General features: G+C 41.1%; 1 protein-coding gene across 1 annotated transcript; it reads left to right on the top strand.

Annotated features, from left to right (window-relative positions):
- Positions 1-3,994: 3,994 nt before the first annotated feature.
- LOC138338814 (uncharacterized) lies at positions 3,995-4,986 on the top strand. The gene is made up of 3 exons (XM_069289898.1): positions 3,995-4,215; positions 4,339-4,547; positions 4,697-4,986. The coding sequence occupies exons 1-3, from the start codon at positions 3,995-3,997 to the stop codon at positions 4,984-4,986; spliced, it is 720 nt and encodes a 239-aa protein (XP_069145999.1).
- The last annotated feature ends 9,569 nt before the right edge of the window (positions 4,987-14,555 follow it).

The raw sequence follows: 14,555 nt of genomic DNA, 5'->3' as shown, positions 1-14,555 counted from the left end.
AACCAATCCTTTCACTTGATCCTGAACTAAATCGTACACTTCGCAGAATGAAAATTCAAAACAATCCTACTTATATCGATGATGAGATCAACCCTCAACCTCCCCCGCTGGTTAATGCTCATAATCAAGTGATTGTTGATAACGGTGGTGAAGATAATCCGAGGAGAGAACCTCCTGCCCCACACCCTCAAGAGTACTATAGGGGAAATGTTAACATCATTAACTCTAATGGGTCACGTGTCCTAACTCCTCTACTACATGGTTATACATTCGTGGAAACTAGTATCTTCATGCAGATGTTCACCGCTAGAGGTCTATTTTAAGGGCAATCATCTGAGCATCCACATGCTCACATCGCAAAACTGAGGTCGGTATGTAGGAGTTTTATATGGAGGCCTGACTTGGACATGGACGTCATTGGGTTAAAAGTGTTCCCTCTCCCACTGACGGGAGCGGCTTTTATTTGGTTTACTGAATTGCCCTACAATTCAATCTATACTTGGGAGCAGTTGAGGGATGTGTTCCTTGAAAGGTATTACCCGGTTTCTAAAAATCTCAACCACAAAGATAGGGTGAACAACTTTGTGACATTAACAGGGGGATTCAGTAAGCAGTTTTTGTGATAAGTTCACCTCATTCTTGAAAAGTGTCTTAAACCACCGCATTGATGATGAGTCGCTGAAAGAGTACTTCTATCGAGGGTAAGATAATAATAATGAGCAGTGTTTGATACTATTGAAGGTGGTTCCTATGGGGTGTGTACTTATGTAGAGATTACTGAGAAGTTAGAGAAAATCTCTCGAAATAATAAAGCTTGGAGCAGTAGAAAGTCGGATACTGGGAGAAACACCTTTGCGGTGCAATCTACACATAACCCAGCCACAGATGAGATTCGTGAAGAGATTGTTCAAATGTGAACTGAGCTTGGGTTAGTGTTGAAACATGTCACTAGGGGTGCAGAGAAAGTGGATGCGGTGAATTATTTGACTAATCCACCACCACTGGTAGATGAATTTTACCATGAAAAAGATTCTTATGCAGTGAATGAGTAGACGAGGGGTTTCTAACCGAACGCCCAGGGCTCCTATCAGAAGAATTGGAGCCAAGGTCAAGGAAATCAACGTCAGAACTATGGGAATTACAATCGAGAGGGTCACTATGTTCGTGAAGGAATCTACAATCGCGACAACAACTTCAACTTAGGTAACTATGGAAACAAAAACGATTGAAGTGGGCCATATGTTCCACCTCAAAATTGGGAAGTTGCTCTTAGCGATGGTGGAGGTAGTATGACGCGAGTTGAAGACATGTTGCAAAATATGAGGAGGAGGTTTGACGCAAGTGATGAGCACGCCGAGGAATTGAGAGGTGATCTTGCTAACATTGGGCAAAAAGTGGATGCACATGCAGTCTCAATCAAGCATCTTGCTGCAAATGTCCCAATTGTCATCTATTGTGAACCCTCGTCAACCGGGTACTCTTCCTAGCAATACCATCCAAAATCTGAAAAATGATGGACATTGTATGGCACTCACGACTCGAGGGGGTAAGCGAACCATTGATCCACCTATGCCGTCTGGTGTTGAAGATGAGGTGAAAAGAGAAGATGCGGTAGTAGAAACTAGCGGTGAGTTAGTAAATGAAGCGGTGAAAGAATTAGATATGCCCTAAAAGGTGACCCCCGTTCCTAGACCACCACCACCATTTCCACAAAGATTGGTGAAGAAGATCGAGGATGGAAAATATCGGCATTTTATTATGATGTTGAAAAATTTCTCCATCAATGTACCTTTGATGGAAGCTCTTGAATAAATGTCCGGTTATGCCAAGTTTATGAAAGATATGGTCACTAAGAAGAGGTCGGTGAGTTTTAAGGATGATGATCGGATGTAATATTATAGTGTTATTGCTACAAGGTCTCTGGTGCAAAAGTAAGAAAATACGGGTACATTTACTATTCCATGTACAATCGGGTTGTTACACTTCGCTAAAACATTATGTGATCTTGGGGAAAGCATAAATCTCATGCCTCTCTATTTTACAAGAAGTTGGGTTTAGGTGACCCAAAGCCCACTGCGATGCGGTTACCAATGGTCGATCGAACGATAAAGAGACCTATTGGGATACTCCACAATGTGTTAGTGAATGTGAAGTCATTCATATTTCTAGCCGATTTTGTGATTCTTGACTGTGAGGTAGATTTTGAGGTGCCTATTATTCTTGGGAGGTCGTTCCTTGCTACGGGTCGAGCCTTAGTTGATATGAAGAAGGGGCAAATGAAGTTTTGATTGGACAATAGAGAAGTGACTTTTAACATTTGTAGGTCCATGATGCAGAGTGGTGAGATCCAATTGGTATCTGCGATATCCTACAGGGTTGCGAGTTCATTTGAGGTACAAATAGATGAGCTTCTTGGTGTTGAGGCACTAGCGGCAGTGATTATGAATTTTAAGAGTGATGGTATTGAAAAATATGGGTCATTGGTTGCAGCACATGATCGAGGTGATTTTTGGTTCAAACCAAAGAAGTTGGAGTTAGATATAAAGCATCACGAGTCTCCACCCGCGAAACCATTTATAGAGGAGGCCCCAAAATTGGAGCTTAAGGCTCTACCACCTCATCTGAGGTATGTGTCCTTGGGAAAAGGTGACACCTTGTCGATAATCATTGAATTGGACTTGAATATGAAGAAAGTGGATTTTCTAGTAGAGGTGTTGAAGAGGTTCAAACGAGCCATTGGTTGGACTATTGCGAACATATTGGTATTCCACCCGATGTTATTCACACAAAATACAACTCATGCCCAATCTTAAGCCAAGTATTGAGCACCAGAGATGTTTAAATCCACATATGCAAGATGTAGTGAAGAAGGAAATTATTAAGTGGTTGGATGTTGGAGTCATATATTCGATCGCTGATAGTATTTGGGTATTGCCTTGTTCAGTGTGTGCCCAAGAAAGGGGAAATGATTGTGGTCCCTAATGAGAAAAATGAGCTTGTTCTAATGAGGCCGGTGACAGGATGGAGAGTGTGTATGTATTACCGAAAATTGAATTCATGGACTGAGAATGACCATTTTCCTATGCCCTTCATGGATCAGATGTTGGATAGACTTGAAAGAAAGGGGTTATTGTTTTATTGATGGTTATTCAGGTTACAACCAAATCTCTATTGCACCAGGAGATCAAGACAAACCCACTTTTACTTGTCCTTATGGAACTTTCGCGTTCAAGAGGATGCCCTTCGGGTTATGTAATGCACCGGCTACTTTTCTGAGATGTATGATGTCCATATTCTCTTATATGGTGGAGGAAACCATTGAGTTATTTATGGATGATTTTTTTGCTGTTGGTGACTCATTTGATCATTGTTTGAGTCACTTGGCCGAAGTTCTCAAAAGATGTGAAGAATGCAACCTTGTACTAAATAGGGAAAAATATCACTTTATGGTGAAAAAGGTTATTGTATTGGGTCATCGCATCTCATAGATGGGTGTGGAGTTTGATCGATCTAAATTCGAGGTGATAGAGAAACTTCCTCCATCCATCTCTGTAAAAGGTGTGAGGAGTTTCCTTGGGCTACGATTTTTTACCAGAGTTTCATCAAGTATTTTTCAAAAATTGCACATCCTCAGTTCAAGTTACTTGAGAAAGAGTATAAATTTCATTTTGATGAATCCTGGATGAAGGCATTTGAAGAGTTGAAGGAGAAGTTGGTGTCTTCGCCCATTATTATTTCTCCGGATTGGAGAAAACCATTTTGAGGTTATGTGCGATAGTAGTGGGTTTGCTCTTGGTGTAGTATTGGGACAAAGAAGGGATAAAATCTTTCACCCCATTTATTATGCCAGTAAGGCGCTTAATGAAGCTCAGAAGAATTATACTGTGACTGAACATGAGTTACTTGCGGTGGTATTCGCCTTCGAAAAATTTCGCTTCTATTTGCTTGGCACGAAAGTTATAGTGCAACTGATCATTCTACCTTGAGATATTTGATGGCAAAGAAGGATACGAAATCGAGGTTGATTAGATGGGTATTACTATTGCAAGAGTTTGACTTTGACGTGAAAGATATAAAAGGGATCGAAAATCAAATTGTCGATCACCTGTCCAGATTAAAGGATGAAGCTATACGAGAGTTGGGTGAAAAGTCTAAAATTGATGATACTTTCCCTGATGAGCATGTTTTGTCCGCTTCTCATGACTTGATTACATGGTTCGCAGATTTTGCAAATTACTTGGCTAGTGATATCGTCCCATCAGACTTGTCCTTTCATCAAAGGAAAAAGTTCATGCATGATGTAAAAAAGTTCTTTTGGGATGAGCCATATCTATATAGGAGTTGTGCCGATGGGCTTATTCGGCGTTATGTGCCGGAAGTAGAGATGTTGAGTGTTTTGGAGGCATGCCACTCCTCACCTAATGGTGGGCATCATAATGGTATCCGAACTGCCTATAAAATCTTGCAATGTAGCTACTATTGGACAACCATCCACCAAGATGCTCATGAGTTCTCCAAGGAATGTGATAGGTGCCAAAGAGATGGAGGTGTTTCCAGATGACAAGAGCTTCCTTTAAATCCCATTCTTGTAATTGAGTTATTTGATGTGTGGGGCATTGAATTTATGGGCCCTTTTGTGAGTTATCATGGGATGAAGTATATTCTTGTGGCGGTTGATTATGTGTTGAGGCCATAGCACTTGCAAATAATGAAGGAAAGAGTATCACCGCATTCTTGAAAAAGAACATGTTTTCCAGATTTGGCACCCCAAGAGCCATTATTAGTGATGGGGGATCCCACTTTTGCAACAAGTTGTTCAAAGGGTTATTGGAGAAATATGGGGTTTGCCACAACGTGGCCACTCCTTACCATCCTCAGACTAGTGGGCAAGTTGAAGTGTCAAACAGAGAAATTAAGCAGATTCTGGCGAAAATGGTGAATGCGAGTAGAACGGATTGGTCAAAGAGGCTTGATGATGCTCTTTGAGCCTACCAGACAGCATACAAGACTCTCATAGGTATGTCTCCATACCAACTTATATGTGGAAAAGCTTGTCACTTGTCGCTTGAGTTAGAGCATAAGGTCATGTGGGTAATGAAGAAACTGAAGATGGATCTGAATGAAGCAGCAGAGCAGAGGTTGAATGGGTTAAATGATCTTGATGAGTTTCGCTTGAAGGCATATGAAAGTTTAGCCCTCTACAAAGAAAAAATGAAGAAGTACCATGACCAAAAAATTGAGAAGTGCGACTTTGTAGTTTGGGATATGGTGCTTTTGTTCAACTCAAAGGTTGCGCTTATTTTCGGGAAAACTCAAGTCCAAATGGACTGGTCCATTCTTGATCACTCAAGTATTTTCTCATGGTGCGGCTGAGTTGGAGAACAAAGAGGGTGAAAGGTTCAAGGTGAACGAACAAAGAATCAAAATTTAGGGCATGAGGAAAATGCGAATGAAGTGGTTGAGGCATACCATCTTGATGGAGTATGAGTAATCGAGAGTCCTGCATCGTGTCGCGATATTAAGCGCTGATTGGGAGGCAACTAAATATGTATCCTATAGTCAACAATAGGTTTTTTCTTGATTTTCTAGGAGTAGTGCATTATTTCGGTTTTTACTTAATATCTTGTATGCATTTTCTTTAACTTTCTTTTAAAAGTGTTGGCTAAAGAGTAGACTAGGATCCGTGTCTAAAAAGTGTACAGAAAACACAAAAATATTAGCTTATTGGGTGTTCAATGTGCAGGGACCAAATCACCAAAAATCTGCAGAAATTGGTCTGGTGAACTGATTGACGGACCAACCGACGAACCGTCGTCCCATCTGACGAACCGTCATCCCATCAGACGAACCGTCGTCCCATCGACAAACCATCGATGGCATCCGTAGATCCCGGGTACGATTTCTAATTTTTCCTAAGTTAGGACATAGTCGACAGAATAGTTGACGAACCGTCGATGGACTTACGGTCTGTCGATGGGGAATCGTTACTTCCCCAGACCCAATTACCAGACGCGACCTGACCGGCCAGATATTGAATTTTTAAACTTTTTAGTTACCCTAACCTTTCAAATCCCCTTCCAACTGTTTCCCTCCCCATTTTCTTTCAACTCCTCCACTCACTCACCCATTTACTCCCCATTAAACAATTTGATTTCCCTCTTCCCCAAATCCCCATCAATCCCAAAAGCTTTTCTCTCCCAAATTCCCATCTGCCTCTATCTTCCTTCTGATCGGTGTTCAAAGTTTGGCTTGGTGTGGTTTCCTATACAAATTCATCTCCCCATTCACTCCACTACAGTACACAGGTATGTCATTCGGCTCTACTCAATGAATTCTCATTAAATTACATGCTAAATTGATGTAATACGTATGTGTGTCTAGACTTTGGGACAAAATTGCATGCTTGAATTGTTGAAGCTGAGTTCCTAGTCCCTTAGAATAATGGAAAGTGAATGGGTTGGGGGTTTATTGTTGAAATGTACTGTGTTTTGAGTGTTATTATTTCTGAATTAGGGTTTAAAGGTCCTTTAGAATCTAGGTTTAAAATTGCGATAATCCATGCCCTCGGAATGACGAATGGTTTGTTAAATGCTAGATGAACTTAATGTATCTTAGTTTGATTAAACATTGTTCTTTGGGATACCAACCATGGCTTACAAAAAAATCTATCTGACCAACAGTACGAGACCACGTCTATGGATCGTCGGTCAGTCGAGGGACAGTCGATGGGGTCCGTCGATAGTCACTCCCCATATTTACCTAACTCTGGAACGACGGATGTGGTCTACAGTCAGTCGGTTGATCAACAGACCGTCGTGCACGTCCGTTGTCTTTAACAGAACCCTGTTTGCTGAGGGTTCCTAGATTTTAGTCTAAGTGTCTACCCACGAGGGTGGTTGAACAACGGACCGTCCTGCAGGTCCGTCATCTTAAACAAAACCTTTAATCCTGCAGCTTTCAAAATATTCGCTAAGTGTTCACCAACGAACCCCACTCATGAATCGTCATTCCATCGACGAACCGTCTATCGTGCCCGTCGGTCAATTCCGCAGTTCTGAACTGGACTGTGTTTTGTGTTTCCAAGTTTGGTCTTGCTTCTCTTGGGTGTGTCAGATGTTTACACTGAAGCTAATAACTATCTTTTGCAGGTACCAATGTCCCCTAATACAGATTTAGTCTACTCCAGAAGACGTTCCAAGTCTGTTGCCCCGTCACGCCAGATAGTGATAGGCTCAGCGATGATCGTGAACCAGAATACGTGCCACAAGGCAATCGTTCACCTACATGTTCTGCTAGGACCACCCGAGTAACGCCAAAGAAGGTGGCGTCCGGCGTAGTCACTGCCTCTCAGTCTGATGAGGAGCGCTTACTAAATGGCACACTGTTTGGATCTACTGCACGTTCTTAGGGAGAATCTGGCTCTGAGGAGACTTTCGGGTCTGAGGAAGCATCAGCTTCACATGGTGACACTGCTCCTTCTGCACCGTTCCACTCTGCCTCGTCTGATGATGCTGACAGTGCGAATTCTACTCTAGCACCTCCGACCTACGTCCCCGCACCTGTTGATGATCAGCCCAACTGGTGGTGCGTCGAGGGAAAATACTAGGTGTACCGGGATGCGAAGCTGCTCAATGATAAGGGGGTCAAGACTTAAACTATCACAATCGAGCGACGAGCTCTTACAGGGAGTTTTCACACTGTCTTTGTTGTATATGCTCTCTTCACATGCCATCGGCTAGAGTGGATGGCCAAGAGCGTTGGACGCTACAACAAGGAGGTGGTGCAAGATTTCTATGCATCTTATGTAGCGACTCTCCGGTCTTCTTGGATAGTTGGTCTAATCCCGCTAAACAGGCACCACTTGATCATCTTCGAGCCCGTACCCGCAGGGTAGACATCTCCTTACCTACTATTCATTGGTTCTTATACGACGCTGACACAGATGCTACAAGGGAGCTCCTTACCCCTAAGTTTGACTATCGGTGGAAGCTAATTAAGGAGGGACATTTTTAGCGTAATCTGGGGCTGAGAGAGACTACCAAGAGGTGGATAGCCCAGCAAGTTTCTGTGGATGGTGAGGGTCTAGATTGGGTGGTGGAGCCCAGAGGGGTCATCAAAAAGTCCAACCTTACATTCACGGCCAAATTTATCTGGCTATTGGTCCGTCACTGCCTACCCCCACTGTTGTTGACAACATTGTTACATGGGATAGGGCAGTACTGGCAGCTGCTTTGGTTGCTGGGTTCGACATGGACATTGCGAGACTGTTGCTAGCAGTCATTCATGAGAGGGCCTTTTAAAGCCACCACCACGTACCCTTTCCCTTGCTTGAATTTCGAGTTGTGTAGGTCTGCTTGAGTGCCCATATGGCATATTGACGTTCTTAAGACTCATACAGGGACGGTTACTATAGATCTTATTCAGGATGAGGCAAATGAGGCGCTTGATACGCTCAAACTTACTTCAAAAATAAGAAGTAAAGTGGTCGTGTCAAGTAAATAACCCAACTAGTGAGGTTGGGATCGTTCCACGAGGAAAATAGTCTAGACTTAACTTCAACCTGTTATTACTATTGTTTGGTCAATGACTTCCTTGGAAAGTAAAAATAATAAAAGGGGGTTTCTATTTCTAAATGAGTGAAAATAAATAACGAACTTGAAAGATACACTTAACAGCTTTGACAGTTGGATTTTAATCAATTAATCAAAGTAACTAGGGTTTACATGTTCCCCACAGTTTAATAACTTGATAATTCTAACTATAACAATTCTTTCCTAGTATCTTGCATGCAAAGTGATAAGTTATGTATTTCTAAATCCTTGGTCTGGCATCCAGAAAATCTCACTCCGCACCTTGGTTCGGCTACGTGTGTTGCTATCCTAACCCTTATGCTTACCTCATATTAAGCATCGTATTTGATATTTGACTAAGTTATTACCTCGTACCAATCAATACTAGCCTATTAGATAGTATACACTAAATATATGTTAATAATTCTTTTCCTATTATCTACCTCCTTGGTCCGGCAAGTAACATTAAGGCGAGTTCTAACGTTGGCCATCTGTTAAAAAGACTTCTAAGCGGAAGAATTATTAATACATGCAAGACACTAATCTAGAATTGTTATTTTAGTTAGGGTTTATCTCATTATTTGCCTATGGTTCCCACAACCCTAGTTATGGAGTTTAGTTACTCATAGCCATAAACACAATATTCAAAGATAGTAGATAAGAATTAATGTACTTACTTCAATGAGAAAGATTAAATCCAAAAGTTTGCTTGATTAATATCCAAAAATCACTTGCAAGAATCTTAAAATCCAACACTAATACACAAAGTCTAAAAATCTGATGTCTAATCTCATAGAGTCTAACAATACGGAGTCTAACCTCCCAGAACAAGGTTTTTTCGAACTATTTATAAAAAATAAAAAACCTAATTAAACAAGGACTCTGTTTGCTGGAAATCTACCAAAACGCGGCTGGGTCGACGGACCACGCGACGGATCGTCGTGGTCACGACGAACCGTCATGGACTCCGTCGTCCCATACTTATGCAATTTCTTCTGCTGCTCTCTTCACCACCCTCGACGGCAAGTATGACGGACCGTCATAGGCACAACGGTCCGTCGAGGGTCTTCGTTCCAAAACACTTCAACTCTTGGAATCTGGGTACTGGGATCACTTCTCTGAACTTCACGGCGAACCTATAGGACGGACCGTCATAGACACGATGGACCGTCACAAGCTTCGTAACCACACACTTGGTCAGACTTCCCCATCTTCCTTCAGCAGCTTTACTACGCTGCCACCTACGGACCGTCACAAGCACGACGGACCGTCATAAGCTCCGTAGGTGGTCTCTTCTGCATTTCTTCGCTCAAAATCTCCGCATTCAACTTTGGACAGATTTCCTGGAAAACAAAGAGAAACTTATATAAAAACTAGAAAAAAAGGCTTTTGGACACACTAAACTTAAGGAAAAGGTATTAATAATACCGTGAAACCACGGTATATCAGCGCTACCCCATAGAGGGCCCAGAGTAGAGGTGCAGCCACTAGGTGAGAACTTGCGAACACGGTAGAGCAAGCCCAAGGGGCTAATCAGAGTACATCAGAGCCTATCGGCACGACCCCGATCAAGTATATCCCGGCTACTAGCACAACCCTGAGTTCCTCCCGCTCCACTTTATCTGTAGCACTGGTCCCGATTGCTAGGGTCCAGAAGTTAGAGGCCCAGATGGCCACACAAGTGCACCATATCCAGCCTTTGATGCAGAAGTCCATTGATGAGGCAGAGGAGCGGATTGAGAAGAAGATCGCCCAGCAGGCTGAGCGACAGATTCTTGCAGTCCATCAGCGCCTTGACCCTTCAAGTTGAGAGTTCTTGCCCGGCCAGCCCCCACTGTTGACTTGATCTCCAAGCTGTTGTGGCGAGTCTAAGGGCTGACATGAATGCCATCCTGGATGCGCAGGTACCTGAGTCTGAGGCTACACTTGCAGAGCCTGCTGAGGATATGGTGTTTGTTGCACTCACCACTGCGTCACCACCGCCACCACGTGAGCAGAACAAGAGGCATTGATCCAGAGAGGGTGATGAGGCTCATGCTAGGAAGAGAGAACGTACTGATTTAGAGGCTGCGAGGAGAGCTTCGTTGATAAATGAGGAGGCCCGGCAGATGAGGGCTCATGAGTTGGATGTTGGGGCGTCTAGCTCCAAGATTGTTGATGTTGATAGAAGCACTAATGAGGGTGATGTTATTGGTCCGGCACTACTGATGGTGTCCCTACGTCTTAGGGAGAGGGTTACGGGAAACCGAACCCACCAGCTTATTGATCGTCGACATTATGCGCCTCAGGTTTGCTTCACCTACCACCTTGTTTTATATTTCTTATGCATTGGGGACAATTGCATGCTTTTTTGTTGGGGGTGGGGTAAATGGAAAGTGAGTGCTAGGGTGAAGTCTGAGTGGCCCAACTCATGATCCTCTCTTGGGGTTTTCTTTCCTGTGTTCTTTTTCCCCAAGAGACTGATTATTTACTGTTGAACCGGCATGTTATTACCTTGTACAAAGTATGTGTGAAATCTGAAGCATGACGGCTAAAATACAATGAAATCCCGTCTAAATTGAATGTTTGCATGATTAGGCATAGTGAATATTGAATGTGTTGGCTCTAAGCATGACATAGAGATACACCATAGCATGACGCTCGATCTAACGCTCGAACTAGGTGTCCGATAATCTAGTAAGGTAATGAGGTTTTAAGTGAGTGTGAGGAAAGTTGAACTTGCCCGGTTAGTCCTTCAAAAAGTAACATGTATTAGACAATCAGGAAAGGATCACAGGCCCTTGTTCAACATAGTCAATCTTTAGCCTAAATGAAAGAAAACCAAATGAAATTAATCCTTTTTTATCCAACTAATTTGAGCTTACAATGGACCTTTCTTTTCTACCCCAACTCATCTTTTCTGGGTACAATATATTGGCCATGGTCCTTCTTTGGACATAAGCACCTCAGCTTATGCCAAAAGCATAAGTTGAGGGTGGCTAATGCAGAAACAAAGCTCATCCTGGCCCTGAACCAACCTTCGGTATTGTGTACTTTGACTCATGGCAAAGACATGAGTTGAGGGTGTCTATTATGAGGAATGTCCCGAAAAGCGGGGTTGAAAGAATTATTGAAAGAAGAAAAGAAAAGTGGCTCAATCAAAGTTGAAATCAAGTGAAAAATTTGAAAATTTTGAAATAAAAATGAAAGAATGGTCATTTGCACAAAAGGAAAAGGAAAGGAGAAAAGCAAGGCAAAAGATATAAGAAGACGAAGAGTAGGGCATAATAAATGATGAAAAGATAGGACGCTTAGCACTTATTTCAAGGAGGGCAACAAGTCACTAAAATACATCCAAATGTACCCTACCTGACCCTGAGCCTACATTACAAGTCAAGAAAGTCCTATCATGATCCTGAGAGTCTAATATGGTGAATTTCAATTGGTAAAAATAAGGGCAAGCCTATGGCGACAAGTATTAACTAGGTGTGAATTGGTTCTGAGAGGGAGTGTTTAAAAGTAATCCTTATAATCAAATTGAAATCACTATGTGAAAAAGGAGGATGTTGTATTTAAAGTGAGGACACTAGTTGTAATATTGGAAAATTGGTACCTCGGTGAGAGATAAAATAGGAGAGCTGTCGGTGTGTAGTGAGTTTGTGTCATGGTCTGATCCACATGAATGAGCCTAAGAGTGCTATCATGCATAAAAACAATGAAAACAATCGAGATTGATAGACATATGATTGTGAAAGCTTAAAAGAAGATACTTTTGTACAAAGGTGTTGTGGTGAGTCATAGTGTGTCGCTTGAGGACAAACAACATATTTAAGCTGAGGGTGTTGATATGTCGTGGTTTTACGGTACTTCCAATGCTTTTTCCTTAAGTTTAGTTTGTGTGTAAGGCCTTTTAGTAGTAGTTTAATGTGTTTTTCTCTGTGTTTGCAAGAAAATTGTCCAGAACAAAAATGCTGAAGACTGTGTTGAAATATGCAGAACTGATGACGTACAGAGCCAGCGACAGTCCGTCGTCCCAGTGACAGACCGTAGGTGATGATCATCGACTGAAGGTCCAAGCAACTGAAATCAAATTGGGGAAATCTGACCAAGTTTGGGGCTACGAAAGGAGCGACGGTCCGTCGATCCACTGACGGATCGTCATGGCTAACTGTAGGTGGTAACAGAAAATAGTCCTAGTACCCGGCTTGAGAAAACCACTAAGTATGGAAGAACAGAGGTCATCGACACACCGTAGGTCCATTGACGGACCGTGTTGTTGGTCCGTCGATGGTAAAAGAATGTATTAAAAAGTGGAAGATAAAAAATATTTGAAGTATGGACCGACGGAAGTTGTCGACGGTCCGTCCTTCCATCAAGGGACTATCAGTAGGGTCGTTGACGGCAGACGCGTTTTGGACAAATTTTTCCTTAAATAGAACTCCTTTTATTTTTAGGACTTTATTATTATAAATAGGACTAAAAACCTAGTTTTTGGGGTTAGACTCTTTACTATTTTTCAAATTTGTGTTTTTGGAAAAAAACTTTGGTTTTTGGGAAATACTTCAATTTTTCAGAATCGTTTCTTTAAATATTTTAAGTAATTCAAGTGATAATTTCTGGGTTTTCTTCAACTTGTTAAAGTAAGTATATGATTTCTTGTTTATTAATTATGAATTGTGTAATTCTTAGCATGGGTAACTAAATCCACAACTAGGATTGTGGGAATCATGGGTAATTAACAAAGTAAAACTGGCTAAATAACAATTCTAGAATAGTTTCTTGGATGTATTGATAATTCTTTCGTTTAGATTTCTTTTTAACGGTGGTCACGTTAGAACTCGCCTTGTTGCTACTTGCCGGACCATGGAGGTAGATAATAAGAAAAGAATTATCAACATAGATTTAGTATACACTATCAAATAGGCTAGTTTCAATAGGTGCGAAGTAGTAACTTAGCTTACATTGAATATGACACTTAATATGAGGTAGAAGTAAAGTATTAAAGTTAAAACACCTAGCCGACCGAGGTGCGGAGTGAAATTTCCTAATTGTTGGACCGAGGAATTAGGGAGACATAACTTATCACTTTGCATGCAAGATACTAGGAAAGAGTTGTTATAGCTAGGATTACAACGTTATGAACCTATGGGGAACACTTACACCCTAGTTTCACTCATCACTTGATAAATACTAAAGTTTTTATCTTGCTACTTGTTTACTTAGTAATAATTGAACATTTTTGTTATACAAAACCCCCCTTTTTATTTAAACTGTTTTCGGAAAGGACTTGACTAAATAGAACTAATTGTAGATTAAAGTTAAGTCTAAACCATTTTCCTTGTGGGATCGACCCCAACCTAACAATTAGGTTCTTTATTTGATACGACCGCTTATACTTCTTTAGGAAAGTATAGTTTGAGTGTATCAGAATCCATGCAGAATTTATAGGCATGAACGACTTGACTCGAAGGTCTACATATTACATGGAACTCATGAATATGACTTTTCCAATTTTATTATTTACTTCCTCAAAACTTAGTTCAAATTAATGATGGATCTCAAACAATTTACAATTGAACTTAAAGGCTTTATTGAACTTTACTTTTAACTCTCTCTTGAATGTGAATTATAAATATACATATGTATAATATACAATTATCTAACTGATATACATATACAATTCATCTTTATGAAGGATCTAGGTGATATTGTAGACTCATGAATAAATTCTCCTCATTCTCATGATCATTTAATTGAGTTTTGAAATAAGTTACTAGAAGTTGTAGAAGACTCCTCAAAAGGACTCAAAATGGACTCTCTCAAAAGGTTTGGAAGAACTCTCAAAACTTAATTTTAACTTTACCTTGAATTTAATTTATTAATTCAAGGTTATGATTATGTTATGAATGATTTCTAAGTGTTTAGAAGTAGTTTAAAGTGTTTAAAATCAAAAGGAGTGAAGATACATTTTGAATAAGCTCAAATGGGACAACCGATAGAAAAAAA

The sequence above is a fragment of the Solanum lycopersicum genome, chromosome 10 (assembly GCF_036512215.1).
Source record: "Solanum lycopersicum chromosome 10, SLM_r2.1".
In the NCBI taxonomy this organism is placed as follows: domain Eukaryota; kingdom Viridiplantae; phylum Streptophyta; class Magnoliopsida; order Solanales; family Solanaceae; genus Solanum; species Solanum lycopersicum.
The sequence above is the reverse complement of the archived record's forward strand: the minus strand, read 5'-3'. Positions and strand labels throughout refer to the sequence as shown.

Coding starts and splice junctions, on each gene's coding strand:
- LOC138338814 (XM_069289898.1), top strand. CDS start 3,995: ATGGCAAAGAAGGATACGAAATCGAGGTTGATTAGATGGGTATTACTA. Junction 4,216..4,338: donor TCTCATGACTTGATTACATG/GTTCGCAGATTT, acceptor ATATCTATATAG/GAGTTGTGCCGATGGGCTTA. Junction 4,548..4,696: donor TAGGTGCCAAAGAGATGGAG/GTGTTTCCAGAT, acceptor TTGAGGCCATAG/CACTTGCAAATAATGAAGGA.